Below are 17,238 nucleotides of genomic sequence, written 5' to 3'. Positions count from 1 at the left end.
ACATTAAAAATAAATTGGTGTGAGTCCAGGTTAACTTGTTAGTTCTTACACGCCTTCCGTCATTTGTTGACATCTTCATGAATCTAAACTGTTTTGATTTGTATTATTATCTTTAAATTGCTGCCAACTAATCTACCAGCTTGTTCGTTTGTTTGTTTTTGTTTTACGTTGATTCTCCGCTTATTGAGGATTTGTCAACCCATTTTATTGATTGCTACAATCTATTAGTCGTGTTCTTACTACCTGCTATTCTGAACCACTTGTATTCCTTTTTGATAACCTATCATTTTCTTGGTTGTTTTTGGTTTGTAATCATTTGGCGATGTGCGACTTCATTATTTAAGTCTAACGTTGATGTGTACAAGCTGATTTTCATTACAACATCCGATATTTAAGCTTTGCTAATTTGTTTTTATTATGTAAATTGTTACATGTGCTATCAATTATGATTTCTAATGATATTGGCAGTATAAATAAATAAGTAAATAAACAACAACCACGTGCCAGAACCTACAGAGCTAATAGCTGTCAGGAAAACTGGAAAGGCAAAAAAGACACTGCAAAGGGTAAAATAAAGAAGGAGGACGATTTTTAACCTTAGATAAGCAGAAAAATTATTGTGTCACTCGATTGAAAAAAGTACCAGACTTACGTGCTCTGAACGCGAAAACATGTCTCAGAATGTCATTCTGAGACGTAGTGTTTATTTGAGTAACATTGTTTTCCTTCCATTGTCTCTAGTGACAAATGTTCCTGTTGACGCGCTTTATTTCAGGGTTCAAACTCCGGTTTTCTCGAATCCATCAGATTACTCGAGGAGGATGCAGGTGAACACCGAGGAAGAAAGCTTGTAAGCCATGAAAAAGTTCACAGTTTCACAGAGAGAATCATTTTGAACACAGCATGCGGTGCACATGAATAAGTGCAGTGATGGCAGTTATTGCGCCAAAAAAGCCTCGAAACTGACTACTGGGGGAAAAAAAGTGATTTAAAAGTTAACCTTAACGAAACTGGGAAACTAATAATAATCAGACATGTAGTTACTTTATTACAGTTCCATAACGAATAGTCCACATGAAGGCACCAACTTATAAGGTCGGCTTTCGTAAGCCAGTCGAAGTGCAACAGCGATCAGACTAGTGATGACCCTGCATTTAAATTATCGCACTATCAATCCATGACGTCACAGAGATTGCTGGGAATATATTGTATCATTAATAGAGATGACGGACATCTTATACCGAATAAACCGAACAGTTCATTCAGCAAGTCTGGGAAGGTGCTATTGCTTCCATCACAATCAACAAAATACAAACCAGTACATTGAGATCTGTTACATCGTACAGACAAATAGGTGCCATGAAGCAAACAATATAAAATTTTCCTAACCCCCCAGGAAACTGATCTTGACAGTGGAGCGAAGGCCACAGAGGTGGAGGTTTTAGCCATTCGTGTTGCCCAACATTGGCAGCTTGCAGCTGATTTTCGCTTGTTCGCATCGTTGACACGTTTAGAAAATAAATTGCGTACGGGAGAAACATTTAGATTGTTCACTCTGCATTTTAGTGTCAAATTATCAGTATCATTTCGTTGGAGAACTAAACGGCGCTTTGCGGTGGCACGTAAACTGACCCACCCACGTCAGGGACGCAATGTTTACTTTGGAAAACAGTCCTGCTGACAAAGTGGTGCATTCTAAGTAATAGAAAGAAAAGGAAGCTATTTTTGTGAATGTATGGTAGCACACTATGAGCTATGTAGAGTACCAGGCTAAAGAATACAATCTCTCAGGCCAACCTCTCTGTCTTTCTGTAAATAAACTCTCTCTCTCTCTCCGTGAGTGTTTGAGTCTAATAATAAATAAAGTAGCATTTACAACATACCAGTGCTCCCACATGTAACTACAAGTACTGAGAATAGCTTTTTCTTAAACTAAAAAAAAAGCCAATGATAAAATTATCAGTACACTTAAGTACTAAATTTTGGCGCTGTAGCAGGCTTGCGCTTTGGTACTGTATTTTCAACAATACGGCCAAGAGAAGTCGTCGAGCCAGATTGGCTATCACTCATTAAGATAACGTACGGGGTATAGGCACGAAGACCAAGAAGTACGACGCACATGGTACCGACGAAAACACTAGCGCTTGACGAATACGAAGGAAGGGACGAAGAGTGGCCCACTCTTCTGAGCTTCACTTGTATACCGCAATGGACCCCTTGTCAAAAGGGGACAGGCCTCCGACGTGTACCACCGGCTTGCCCAAATCGTTGTCCTTTTCGTCTGTCCGTTTCTTGTTCTGCAGCACCTCCTGAATCACGTTTTAGTCAGCGCCGCGTGTTTCATCTATCGTAGTACACGTGCTTAGCGATGTACGCGGTTTTAATTACGTACAACCTCCTTGTGTTCTCGTTCAGTGACCACCGTCTTGTTTAAATGTACGAAGCAAAAAGTTCGGCTGGGACTCGCCACCTCTTCATCAGTGCGATATTGTGAAAGCGCTGAGCAAGTTTTTACGCGAGACAGAAAGAGACTACGAAGTGGTTTGAATTTTTATCCCGCGATTCTCTTCCCCAGTGTAGGATAGCAAACCAGACGCTCATCTGATTGACCTTCCTTCCTCTCCCTCCTCTGCATTCTTGAGGGTTTTGCTTCATCGCCACTTTCCTTCTCAGCATCATCAACACATTTTCGCTGCTTTATTTTCCACCCCTCCCTCTTTCCTAACGATGAGTAGCAGGCCAGAAAATGGATTTAGGCTGACCTCTCCGATTTTCTGCCACAATAAGCATTTCTCTGTGTCTTTTAGTATCTTCTCATCATCTTATCTTTCTCTTTCGAGGCTTGAGGTGCCAAAAAGCGAGGCAACTTGTCTCATTCGCACAATCTTTCTATACACACTAATTAGAACACACAGACCAGAAAGCCAAGGAAAGTCCAAAAAATAGTGGTCCACACTGGCCGTCGCGGCTATAATATAGCGGCGCTCACACTCCCAGGTTTAAATGCGAATATATACCCCGTAAAGTGGACGGTGGATGACCACCGCTGCAGATCGCTTCGTAGAGCGCGTCGGACATGTTATTCGAAGGTCACAGGTTGGGTCCCTGCCCACGGCAACTTATATTTTCGTCCATTTTATGTTCTTCACATTTGCTTAAAACTACTGCAAATTACATCCCATGCCCCGCCGCGGTGGTCTAGTGGCTAAGGTACTCGGCTGCTGACCCGCAGGGTGCGGGTTTGAATCCCGGCTGCGGCGGCTGCATTTCCGATGGAGGCGGAAATGTTGTAGGCCCGTGTGCTCAGATTTGGGTGCACGTTAAAGAACCCCAGGTGGTCGAAATTTCCGGAGCCCTCCACTACGGCGTCTCTCATAATCATATGGTGGTTTTGGGGCGTTAAACCCCACATATCAATCAATCAAATTACATCCCCATTTCCTTCCTAGATTTCTTGTCTGATCTTTTTTTATTGTTGTTGTGCCTAGTAAAAAAAAATACAAGTACTGAAAATAGCGTTGTCATAAACTCGGGAAAAGAAATAAAGAAAGCGCGATGCTATGACACGCGGCGCATGTGTTTGTCGGCGCGCAGAACGTGTGCGCAGCTGTGCGATTGCAGTGGACATTTGCGTTGTAAGAGAAAACAAAAATAAAGGACAACCACATAACGTTTAAAAGGTGTTTTCTGTGTAGCAGCGCTGCTCTTTTTTGTTTTTTTTTTCTTTCTCCGGAAGCCTGGTTTCTGGCGACTGCTTGCATGGATGGCGTCGACTTGCTGAGCTGAACCTCGCTGCGCCTTGTCATCGCGTGCGCGGCTGCCTTTCGTACTTTTGTGCGTGGGCAGCCCAGAAAGGTCGCATCGAAAACGCTGCAGATGTTCAAACGCACTGAGCGAGTACTCTACAGTGTCCGCGATTTCGACCACGCAGCGTCCTCGCATCGTATAGAAATGAATTGAAGTGAATTATATTTTCTTTTCAATAATGATAGCTGCAGGGGCTTCAATAAATCGTGGCTTAGTGCAAAGGCACATACCACCCGCCATGGCGGCGTAGTCCTTACGATGCTCCACTGCCGACCCGAAGGTCGCAGCATCGAATGCCGGCCGCGACGGCCGCGTTTCCGGTGGCGCCTAAAATGGTTCCGGCCCGTGTGCGTAGATTTGTAGGTGCACGTTAAAGAATCCTAGGTTGCCAAACATTCCGGAGCCCTTCGCTACAGCGTCTTTCACAATCACATCGGGTTTTTGGGGCGTAAAACTTGATAAGTTTTAATTATCAAAGACGCATATCAAAGACGTGAAAACACAAAACGTAAGGGCTTTGTCATGTTCCACATGTTTGTTGCGTCTTTGTTATGTGTCCATTCGCTACAACATTATTATTAGCAATATATGGTGGTTTTGGGACGTTAAACTCCACAAATCAAGCATCAATCAACATTATTATTAGCAAGAACCAACTAGCCAAGAAGTCTTTTTAGGGGATTTTTATGTCCCAATGCAGCGATATGATTATAAGGAACAGAAGGGTTGACAGGCGGGCTAGTTGGTACAAATTCATAATGAAAAAAAATTCCGCCATATCCACGAAGTGAATGATGATGAGTGGGCGAAGCTCCGGAGGTAAACCTGGTAAACCATGAATCCTCTGTACATTTTGCCCACTCGATTTTATTACATCGCTCCCCCTAGCGTACGTCGCCGCACTAAATCGAACGATTGCCTTCAACCAATGACACGCGCCATATGTGACATCATTCCTATTTTATAAGATCTCGCGTCTTTCATCAACTACAAGTACCGCTTTCTAGTTTATAACATCTTGCATCTTTTCATCATCAGCTACAAGTACCACCATCTAGTAAACACTACAAGAACTAAACGAGAGGTGGCTACCGGATGGATGGATGGATGGATGGATGTGGCTGTACCCTTTAGATCGGGCGGCGGCTAACGCCACCTAGCCGTAATACTTAGTGAACTAACCATTACATTTATCTTTTTTTTTCCCTTTAAATAATGAAGTTGAGGATTCGTACTTCGCAGTGAAGGGTTTAATTTTCACTCGTGCCTTGACTTTAGCCACCAATCAGATAACCTTCTTCTAGTTAAGTCTACCCGCTTAAAGTCTATTTTGCCCTCGCTGTCTCTAAATCCCAGTGCTTTGAAAAACTCTGCGCCATCATCCTGAACTATAGGGTGAAGCCCTTTACAGAACATTATCAAGTGTTCGGCAGTTTCTTCTTCCTCTCCACACGCACTGCATACTGTGTCGACCCCTTCGTATTTGGCCCGATATGTCTTGGTTCGCAGTACTCCCGTCCTGGCTTCAAACAGTAGAGAACTACCCCGAGTTTTATCATAGATCCTTTCCTTGGCAATTTCCTGCTTAAACGTTCGATAGACCTCTAGTGCGGACTTCTTAATCATACCCATTCTCCACATGTCAGTCTCCGTTTCCTTCACTTTCTTCTTAACCGATAGTTCTTTTTGGTTTGGCCACCTGCTGTTTTCTAAGTATTTACCAGTCAACTTCCTGGTTCGCTTCCTCCATTTTGTATCGACATTCTTCATGTACAAGTAGCTGAAAACCTTCCTAGCCCAACGCTCTTCCCCCATTTCTCTCAATCGCTTCTCAAATTTTATCTTGCTGCTAGCTTCCCTGCCTTCAAATGATGTCCATCCCATATCACCTTGTACTCCCTGATTTGGTGTATTCCCGTGAGCTCCTAAAGCAAGCCTACCTATTCCACGTTGCTTAATTTCTAATCTTGCTTGAACTTCTGATCTCATGCACAAGACCGCATTGCTGAACGTCAGCCCAGGAACCATGACCCCTTTCCATATTCCTCTCACAACATCCTACCTATTGTAATTCCACAGTGCCCTATTTTTCATGACTGCTGCATTCCTGTTACCTTTAGTCGTCACGTATATTTCGTGTTCCCTCAGATACTCGGTCCCATTGCTTATCCATACGCCCAGATATTTGTATTTATCTGTTATCTCTAGCGTGACCTCCTGTATTCTAAGCTCACTACCTTCGTTGTCATTGAAAATCATGACTGCTGATTTTGCCTTACTGAATCTAAAATCTAACCTATCTCCCTCATTACCGCAGATGTCCATCAATCTCTGCAAATCTTCCTTGTTGTTGGCCATTAGCACTATATCATCTGCGTACATTAATGCTGGTAGTGCCTGATCAATAAGTTTTCCTTGTTTGACTAAAAAGAGGTTGAAGCCCAGTCCACTTCCCTCTAATTTTGCCTCTAATCCTTGTAGGTACATCATGAATAATAAGGGTGACAGGCGGCACCCCTGCCTAAGCCCCCGTTTTACCTCTGCAGGCTTGGATACCTGTTTTTCCCACTTTATAACTACCTTGTTACCTTTATAGACACCCTTTAAAAGATTAGTGACTACATGCTCCACGCCTAGTGTGTCCAGTATTCCCCACAATTCCTCTTGAACCACGCTATCGTACGCTCCCTTGATATCCAAAAATGCTAGCCACAGGGGCCTGTGTTCTTTTTCTGCTATTTCGATGCACTGCGTCAGTGAGAACAGATTGTCTTCCAACCTCCTGTGTTTCCGAAACCCATTCTGCAGTTCCCCCAACACCCCCTCATCCTCTATCCACGCCTGCAGTCTTTCCTTTATAATCTGCATCGCCAGCCTGTAGACCACTGATGTCACTGTTATAGGACGGTAGTTGTTTATGTCAGCTTTGTCCCCCTTTCCTTTATAGATCATGCTCATCCTGCTAAGTTTCCATCCATCGGGAACTTCACCATCGATTATTATTTTGCTCACTGCCTCTCTCAAAGCCTGCTTAGACTTCGGACCTAATGTCTTTATCAGCCTAATTGGAATGCCATCTGGGCCTGTTGATGTACTACTAGGAAACCTTTTCTCAGCCCTTTCCCACTCTCGTTGTGAAAATGGAGCCATTGCACCACTTGATTCGTCCTTGTCTATTGTGGTGCATAAAGTACTTCTTTGTTGAAATTTTTCTGTCACCCTTGCTCTTATATATTCAATAGCTTCGTCCCCTTCTAGCCTGTTACCTTGGGCTGCAGTTATAAAACTCTGCTCTAGGCTCGTCTCATTTCTTAGGGAGTTTAGATGGTTCCAAAATTTCGCAGCTGCCTTTCTATCTTTTTTATGTACTTCTGCCAGCCACTGAGCTCCCTTCCTTCTAATCTTTTCATTGATCAGAAGGGATGCATCCCTTCTACAGCTTAGAAAGGTTGCCCATTTTCTTTCCACATCATCTGGCGGTTCACCCCGCTGCTTAGCATGTCTGTGTTCCCTAGAGGCTTCCTGGCGTTTTGCTATGGCTCTCTTAACTTCCTCATCCCACCAACTTTTGGGTTTGTGTCTTCTTTTCCGGGGTGACTTGTCACGCGTCTTAGCAAGCTCTATCTCAGAGTCTAATTAGATTCGTGTATGTCCATACTGTCTTATTATCGTCCGTGATTACTTTCTCAATTTGTTTAGTGGCTATTTCAATTTGCCTTTCTGGATAAGAATTTTCCTGTAGTTGCTCATCTTGTCTCCTTCCCACTTTCACTGCTCTTCCAAAACTTAGCTTGATACGTTTGTGATCGCTACCCAGACTTCTGGAGCCACCTTCATCTATGTACATTTCCCTGAGCTTATCATACATCCTATGTGACATCAGTGCATAATCTATCGTCGACTGAAGCCTTCCTACCTCCCATGTTATTTGCCCTTCACACTTCTCGGTACTGTTGCAAATGATCAAATCAAGCCTTTCACACATATCCATGATCATTTTGCCTGTCGGGTCGGTATACCCATCTATATCTTCTATGTGCGCATTCATGTCTCCTAGTATAATTATCTCGCACTCTCTTCCTAACTCCTGAATGTCCTTTGATATACACTCTACCATTGCCTGGTTTTCCTCTCTGGCCTTTGCTCCCGTCCACAAGTACACGAAACCAAGGAGTGTCATTTGACCTGCCACTTTCCCTTTTAGCCACAAATGTTCCTTGCACTCCTGCTTGACCCTTTGCCAGTCTGTACTTTTATGAATGAATGCCCCAATACCACCCCCCTTTCTGCTGCCTTCTGTTCTATTACAATACTCCCACGCGTAGTCCGGATTGTTCGGAGGTTGTTCCATGTCCCTGAGATGTGTTTCTACAAAACCGTATACCATCGACCTCTCTTCCCTTAGCTGTTCTTCTATCTCTTCCCACTTCAGCCTGTTCCTACCACCCTGCATGTTAATATACCCTATGTCTGAATTGGCTCGGCGCTCGTGGCTACGTCTATTTATGTCCCGGACTCTACGTATCTTAGATATTGGTGCCACTTTGGAATCGTATCTGTCCATACCACCTGTCGAAGAGTCTCCCTGGTTGTTTTCCTCGTTACTAGCTATCCTGCACCCCGAAGGGGTCGCTGGCCCCCCAAAAAAGCTACTGCACGTCCTGCAAGTCGCCAACCCACCTCATGACCTAGCCGCCCATCGAAGTGAATTCTGTCTCGTTGAAAACCCCCCCACCTATGCACCTCTCTGTTTATTTCCACCACCTCAAAGCCTTTCTCTCGACTCATCCGCCATATCTCTTGGTTTGCGTTGACCACCGCTCTTTGCAGGTTGCTATCACGCACCGGTACCTCCGGTATCGTGCATATCACTACCTGCACCTTAGGAGAAGTGGCGCGCATGTCATCGACGCCTTTCGCCAGTGTGGCTGCTAGTCCTGCTGCATCTTCATTTAGACATCGTTTAAACCGCCTGAAATTATCACGAGGTTGCGTCTATCAGCTGTCGTTTTGAGCTTTGCGCTCGCTTGCTTCATGACTGCTTCCAGCTTGCGTCCTGGGAACGCCCCTACTGCAACCCTCTTGTCACCTCTTACCCTCTCTTTGATGGCTTCTGTGCATCGATTTAAATTTGAGTCCCCGGCGATTATCACATGCTGTGACTTTTCCGCTGGAGCGTTCTGCGCCTGGGGGCTACTTGCACCTGTGACGCTGGCTGCTTTGTTCCCTTCCTGCCCCATCACTACCTCGCTGAAGCTGGGCCTTGCGACAGTTGAACCGGCTAAACCTGTTTTTTCCAAGCTTGCTTGCTTTTCCTTCTCCACCGTTCTGGTTGCCGGTTCCCTACTGTTCTCTCGGTAGGTCGCTTCTTTGTTCAGCTTCGCTAGCACTTCCTCGGCGGACTTCAGTCTTTCTCCCATTGCCCTCGTTTTTTCTTGCTCTGTCGCCAACGCAGTCTCGAGTTTGGCGATTCTCATCAGCAGTTCACTCTGGGCAACCATCATTTTCTCCATTTTTTCCTCGACCTCACATTGCCTACACATTGCCTACCTACAGGAGACGGTACCGCCATCTAGTGAACACTGCAAGAACTAAACTAGAGGTGGCTACATACAGGGGACGGTACCGCCATCTAGTGAACACTGCAAGAACTAAACTAGAGGTGGCTACATACAGGCTACAGGGGACGCACAGCCCACGCCCTAAGGAGCTTCGCCCCTAAAATTGGAAGCGCAAACCAACGGGGCACAAGAGAAGAGACAAACAAGCGCAGGTTTGCGCGTCCAATATTTTCATTATGAATTATAATGACGCCGCCCCTCATGAACGCCTCCCGAAATTCGGACCATTAACGTGCACCTAAATATTCAGATGCACACTGACATCTATCGCATCGCCTCCTTCGAAATGCAGCAGCCGGGGCCGGAATTCGATCCTGCGACCTTCTAGCAAACAATCAACCGCCACAACTGCAAGACCACCATGTGGAATTTCCAGTTTGCTTCGCGTTGCAGCATATGGAGAAATAATTTTTTTTAAATGTTTGGATCACTGCTCTTCAGCAGCTTTAAGGTCAACTGGGTAACGACGTGCACTGTCTACGAGCTTGCGATACATGCCACACCATCTCATCGCGTTAATATAAAAATTGCGGTGAGCTTTCTGACGGGAAACATTCGCATGGTGCAGAGGCACTAGCGGTTCATGCCATGCATCGAAAACACTAGCTGGCTCGAGCCGACACAAGCATGTTGGCGATTGGCCAACGTCAGTGGATACCGCAGAAAATTAGCCATGCTGGTATTCTTCACACAAAAGTGTTTCGTTGTCTGACATAGTGAAGGCTTTCTGATTATCTTTTTCTTCACCATTAATTCATCTTCTATTCATATACCCCCGAATATAAATTTGTGCTACTGTTCGTTATTTTCTAGTTTTAGTTACCTGTTTTTTTTTCCTGACATTTAGCTCTATATATGAAAATATAGTTTTTTTGTTCAATGAAAAGCTAGTCCTGAATTACTGTTTACTTCTCACATGAAATATTCGTTATAATTGGAATCATAAACCGTGAAAAACGAATCGTAAATGACGGAACCAATAGGCCTTAGAAACAAAAAGAAAGTTTTGACCTTTCGGGTTATTTTAAATGACGCTGTGGTTTGTTCTAAATAAATTTACAGTCTCTGACGCGACGTTAACTTTGAAGTGCGCCGTCTTCAAAATGCATCTCACCGCTCACTTCTTGTTTGACACCAATGAATGATAGCAGACACATATAAGCGTCGACCGGAACACCACTCGATGAGACTGTTTGAAAAAGTGAAACGTCGTCATCTGCGTTAATATGGCTTTGAACTTATTGTATAATGTATATTTTGTTTTCAGGATGCTGCGCAGTATAAAAGGTGGTACTTTCCTAAATATTGTTGCAGGGAAGCTGTTATTTTTACCAATTAAAGTCTACTGCGTGATTTCAGCTAAGAGTGTATTCGTTATAACGGCGAACTTGGAGAAAGCTGAAGCCGACACTATGCATGTGTATACCAATCCGAAGGCCCCAACTTGAAGAATGATAGCGGGCTTCGGTTAAAACGATGCGTCATGGTTGAGGATCTTCTTGGTGCTGTGTACAAAGCAACATGCGAATAAAGTGAACCAGGGTATATAGTGCTCGGAGTTAACGTCAAAGAGTGAAGATAAATCAGGGTCAAGCAGCTCATGGCGCAGCAATCTGTAGCATGCGAAACCGGTTAATGGATTGCTAACAAGAAGAATCATAAATGAATGTCACGCTCCGCGGTTGTCTATGGTGCTCGACTGCTGATCCGCGGGTCGCGGGATCGACTCCCGGCTGCGGCGGCTGCATTTTCGGCGGAGGCGAAAATGCACGAAGTCGAGGCCCATGTACTTTGATGTAGGTGCACGTTAAAGAACTGCAGGTGGTTGAAATTTGCGCAGCCTTTCACTATACGGTATCTCTCATAATCATATCGTGGTCTTGAGACATAAACTCCACACATTCATTATTATAAAATGGCTTTCGCCTTCGAGTCCTCTGAGGTGAATGCCAGTCGTCTGAATCAACGTAGTCATATTCGTTTCGTTATTGTCAGCTTGGTGACATTTCCGCGAAATGTGGTCTAATTTTTCTCGAACAAAGCGAAGTCACGTCACCTTTCACCAGCCAGCGGCGTAATCCGTCATTATTTTGGTGACAAAAACAAACACTGCCTCCGACGTCAGCGTGTGGCATTTGCTCATGGAGGCATAGATCACGTCAACATTTGAGCGGCTTGCATGATACGAATCAATACCGACGAATCTACTTCTTACAAAAAACAAATTGACCGTCACCAGCGTGACGCTGGCATAACGCCTAAGTAAAAAACTAGTCAACGAGCAAATTTCGGGGGCAATGCTGGTTAAGGAGCACAGATTTGGGGGGTGGAATTGTGCCCCTAAGCGTACTACAATGCAGCATTTGCATGTGTGCCGGTTATACGCGCCTTCGAATGCTTCGTTTTCCAATAACTGATGATCTATCTATCCAGGACTTGTAAATGATCGGTGGCCGCTGCTGATATGGCAAGCTGACTTTTCATCGAAGTAACTTGTCATTTTATGAGGCCGCTTTTTATTGCTGTAAGGATGTGAAAGCATGACCGCCGTTGTTGTTTGTAGCAGCTAAAGTGTCCCGCCGCTAAGCATGTGCACGTAGGTAAATGTCCAACTCGTGGCATGGAGGAACAAAGCAGTGAAGGGGGAGAATGTGCAATGAGAAAGAAATCAAAGAAAAAAAGAAAGAGTAGAAGAACAAAAGAAAATAAAAAAGAAAGAAAGAAAGAAAGAAGGAAAGAAAAGAAGAAATGACGAAATAAAGAAAGAAGAGACAAGGCTTAGAAGAAAGAAAAAAGAAGAAAGAAAGAAAGAAAGAAAGAAAGAAAGAAAGAAAGAAAGAAAGAAAGAAAGAAGGAAAAAAAGAAAGGAGAGAGGAGAGGAAGCACGAAATAAGAGAAAAGAAGGAAGAAAAAAAGAAAGGAAAGAAGGAAATGGAAAAGAAAGAGTGAAAAGTATTGCATGCTGCACTCCCGCCCCTTCCCCAAGCTTCGTGCGGCCCCATGTTCCCGATTAGGGAAAGGCTCGAGAATATTATTTTATGTCCTTTCGTCCTCTCCGAGTTCGCAATAATTACATCCGAAGGACACGTGATGAACTTTAGTCAGCTGCTCAGGGCATCACTCACAAAAAAAAAGCACGAAAATTTCTCTAAACAAGCATTACCGTTCGCAAACAAGCTATCATGTCTTGGCTGAGAAGAAGAGGACGACGAAGGCATTATCGTGCGTGGGCTTACTTCTTATTTCTTTCTTATTAAAACAGACGACGTTTATTCTAATATTTAAGAATTTATTTCCAAAGCTGCCTGCTTTTTGGCCAATGCCCCAACGTGGGTGTGCGCGAAGTTCTGCATGTACTCTACTCTATATACTATTTTATGCAGTGACGTGCTTGTAAGTATAATGGTAGACAGCCCTGTCTTTACGTAACCATATTAAAAAACAATAACGTGAAAAAGACTGTTAGTTCGAGAAGCGCATGTGCACTACGTGTGTGCGCCTACAAGTGAGTACGCGAGATGCCGTTCAAGGCTAAAAACTTACCTCGAACATTTTGGACGAGACAAGCGGAGTGCGTATACCGAGCCACTTCGCGTGCCTCGACGAGAAAAGCCTCGTATACAACGTCTATTATTCTAACCTTCGCCCGTCTCTCCTCACTTTTCAGCTCTAACCAGTACAGGCAACGTACGAATGCGCACTCGGTATACGGGTCGCTGCATGTTGCACTGCGCCGCGGCCAGCGAGCGTGGGTTTCTTCAAAAGCCGCGGCCAAGTCCGTCCTTGTGGCGTGCGCGTGCAGTCCGTTGAAGAAGGTTTACGCAAACCCACGCTACGCTCTCTCGAAAGCGGACGTTGCTTGTCGAGCTAGCCGCAAATATGCGCGAACGCTATATATACAGGGGCCATGCCTACGTGACCTTACGAGCTTTAAGGAGTTTTCGTGCTCTACTGTGCACACCATCTTCGTCCATGTCAGAAGCTAGGTATTGCGCTGTCTTGCTTTTGCCAGTTCTGAATATGGAATGCTTAGTCTTCTCGTTTGGTGCTAGCTTGCCGTCTATCTGATGTACTTTCATTTAACGTTTAAACCTCGGTGTGTAGAAGCTGTTTCCGCACTGCTTCGCCGTGTATGTAGTCACAGTGCTATTGAAAGGGCACAAAATAGAAAAAGAAACCAATTCTTCGCGTATTAGTAAATAACAGTTTCGCAATGCCGAAAACATCACACTTACCACTAGGAGACACTTGGTAAGCGGGGAAACGTGCGAAAACAAAATCTACCAGAGGAGGGAGGGGGCGGCACCACGTTGAAATTTCCGCACCAAGCCCCGTGACGCCACAGATTTTGATGGCGTCTGCGAAGTCATACGTATTTCTTAATCGGTAACAATGAAACACATCGTCCTCTGAAATAGCCACATAGTTCACATACGAAGTTCCAAGAAATTTCGTAGAGGAAATGTCGCCAAAGTAGAAAAAATAAGCTTTGACATTCGTGACGCCACGCGCGGAGATTTCATTCGAAATCTGAAAATTACATTTTGACCTTGATTTTTTCGTCAGTTAATAAACATGTGATGGTGAAATTAACTGCGTTACAGTTTTCACAGTACAGCTCAATCGAAACAACCAGCTTTCATAGTTTTTTTTTAAGGGTAACTAAATTAGCACGACGCCCTATAGCCGGGCTCAGGTAAACAGCTGGAAGGCTGTCGCGGCAATCTCTGAACGTTTAGGGTTAAGTAATAAAACAAATAAATAGGCATTCTTTACCTTCAATAAATGGGAGTTCCGGTACAACAAGCTCCGGCTTCTACTCGAGCGAATTCACTCAGAAACATTAGACGCCAGTAAGACAGAGGCTTTGTATTGACCGATGAATGCGCACATCGACACGAGATTGTATCACGAACTTTCCGCACGAGACTCAGTGTATTGGTTATGTCCTATTAGCTGGGAAAGTAGACTATGTTCTATTGGAATTTTCGGAACTACGAGGCATACACTCATCTAATGTGTGATGCAACATGTAACAAGCACGTCGGGCAACTGTCACGTATACTGTGAGCTTGCTCCTAGAGATTTTACATCGTCCGATTGAACTTACTGCCCCACAATACATTAAGCGTTGTATTAGCTCTTATTATAAAAAATTACGTTTACATGAGGCGACGAGATCTTGTTAATAACGAACAATGGCTGAAATTGACACATTGGCAACGATTATCGAGATGAAAACATTTTACGTACGACTCGTCAGGACTACCTTTCACCGAGATGTCACAGCGGTGCTTCATTAGTCCCTATAGCTTGGCTGCAAACTCGAAAGACGCGCATTCGATTCAGGTCGAATCGGTCGCGCATCTATGGAGATAAAATGGTAGAGGCCCGTGTACTTGCATTTAGGTGCAGGTGGTTGAAGTTCTCAGAGACCTCCGCTATACGAGGACCTCTGCAATCATATCCGTCGTTTCAAAACGTTAAATCCCCATAAATGTTATTACCTCTGGTGGAGTTTACATACGAACCGTGTATGGTGCGCACCGTATGGCGTGGTGCACACCATACATGATGGCATATATACCATCGGTGGGACAGTTGGTTGTGGTGTTACTGTTGTTCTTGAATATACAGTACAATGCCGCAAAGAGAGAAGAACGATGTACCCAGTAATTGCCCGAAAGACGACACTGTACACGCGATCCTTTGAAAAGAAGGAACACCTTGTATTGAAAATGAACGAGCCGAAATTTTCAAGAGCGCTCAAGTGTATTTATTGTGTGTGGGTGCCGGCCGCGCATCTTCTACACAAGTCGGGATACGACGGTTATATGTTTGAATGTTCGTGGCAACATTCGGGGTCCTTTTGCTCGCGGTTTGCGTTGTGTACGTGAGCGGCGCCCCGTTTCGCCGCAAATGGCTTTTAGACGCCTCACCATGCCCGTTCCACAAGTTGCGTTATTCTGGGTGGAGGCAGCCCCGCCGCAGTGGTCTAGTGGCTAAGGTACTCGGCTGCTCACCCGCAGGTCGCGGGTTCATATCCCGGCTGCGGCGGCTGCATTTCCGATGGAGGCGGAAATGTTGTAGGCCCGTGTGCTCAGATTTGCGTGCACGTTAAAGAACCCCAGGTGGTCAAAATTTCCGGAGCCCTCCACTACGGCGTCTCTCATAATCATATGGTGGTTTTGGGACGTTAAACCCCACATATCAATCAATCTGGGTGGAGGCAAGCCGAACAGTCGAGGACCTTCAAGGCCAACACTGGTCGCAGTGCGTATTCGCGCGCGTTTTCTTGCATTCTGCCCTTCTTCCGGTCGACTCGACTGAGTAAAGAAAATACAACCATATGTTCATTTCGTAGCAAATACCGAGCGTCTCTAGCTGCGTCTTTATGTTGGACGTTTGAAATTTTTATCCTTTCCTCACACTACTGTGGTCGTGTTATGTACAGAATGAACAACCTCTTGCAAGGCACGGTGTTTCCCCACCACTACTTTCTTTCTTGCTTTTAAAGAACGAACTCAAGCCGTCACGCAGAAAGTGCTTTGATTTTCGGTGTTCAAGAAGCGTACACAACCTTATGCTTAATTCTTTCTTCACCTGTACTCGCATCCACATCGATAAACTGATCATGTCAGTAATTTAATGTTATGTTTTAAAGTGTAACTAATGTCATTGCACCTCAACTTCCTACTGATTGTTTCACCTGCCGCAGTTATAAGGCGTTGTTCATTACTGATGTCTCTTTGTTGTATTGCGTAAATATCATGTTCTCATCTTTCTTACGAAAACATGCTTACACAATGTGGTTGCGCAACTCGCTGTCGCCATGTAACTCAGGGCTACGGACATCTCAAGTTGTCTCATGACAGCATTTATTTCGGTATTCGTGATCCCGATTCTGCCTTCAGTTGGGACGGCTTATTGCTCTGCCATAGTAGGGTACGTCGTACTCTAAATCGTTGGAAATGTGCTCTAAATAACCAATAGCTTGATCTTCCGCAATGAAAACGAATAATCAATGAAATGAAAGGAAAATTCACTAATCAGTTGACAACACAAACTTAGTGACTTCGCTAAGCATCTGCCTTTGTTGTCTGAGCTTATCTCGGTACATATCTCTTTTTGTAAACTACAATAAATGACAACGTGCGCTCATTTAGAGTCAGCTGCGTCTTACAGATATGAATATAATCCTAATGTTACTTTTCACGTGCGGCGTCGCCCGACATCTTGCCGCATCTCTTGTTAAAATCACTGCGGCCAGCGCCAGTACGTGAACTGTACGTATATTGGTGATTGATGCTTGCCTCATACGCTTATATATATAAAGCGAACATTTTGTGCCCGTAAAAGCCAGTTTAGAAGTATTCGCTTGATGTAAACGAATGACCTGCACTAAAAATATGACGTAGACAAGATAGTTTATTATTAACTTTTATCTGTGATCTAGTTGCTTCATTCATTGTGTTTTCAGAGATGTGACACAATCACTGCCAGTCATAGCCAACTTTTCTTTTTTCCCCCGCACTTCATGGTGTTTGTGTCGTGTGCTGCGTTTGCAAGTTCAAGATGACCAATTGTTGACGCCTTGACTTCGCCGGGAACCAGTCAATAATAATAACAACTGTTGTGGTTTGACACTCCAAAACCACGGTATGATTAGTGAGGACACCGTAGTCGCGAAGGCTCTGGAATTCCCGACCGCCTGGGCTTCTTTAACGTGCACCTAAATCTAAGTAAACGGGCCTCATGTATTTTCGTTTTCATCAAATATTTGACATAATAATAATAATAATAATAATAA

General features: G+C 44.4%; 1 protein-coding gene across 3 annotated transcripts in view; it reads left to right on the top strand.

Moving 5' to 3' along the window:
* LOC119178738 (uncharacterized) overlaps positions 1–17,238 on the top strand; it is a 120,592-nt gene that overhangs the window by 73,453 nt on the left and 29,901 nt on the right. Inside the window, exon 3 of one of the 3 annotated variants that reach the window (XM_075887469.1) lies at positions 776–850. The exons of the other annotated variants lie outside the window; for them this stretch is intronic. Within the exon in view, the coding sequence (XP_075743584.1) occupies positions 776–850 (75 nt within the window). The remainder of the gene's footprint in view (positions 1–775; positions 851–17,238) is intronic. 3 annotated transcript variants of the gene reach the window in all.

The sequence above is a fragment of the Rhipicephalus microplus genome, chromosome 1 (genome assembly GCF_043290135.1).
Source record: "Rhipicephalus microplus isolate Deutch F79 chromosome 1, USDA_Rmic, whole genome shotgun sequence".
NCBI lineage: Eukaryota > Metazoa > Arthropoda > Arachnida > Ixodida > Ixodidae > Rhipicephalus > Rhipicephalus microplus.
This window is presented reverse-complemented; position numbering and strand designations above follow the sequence as displayed.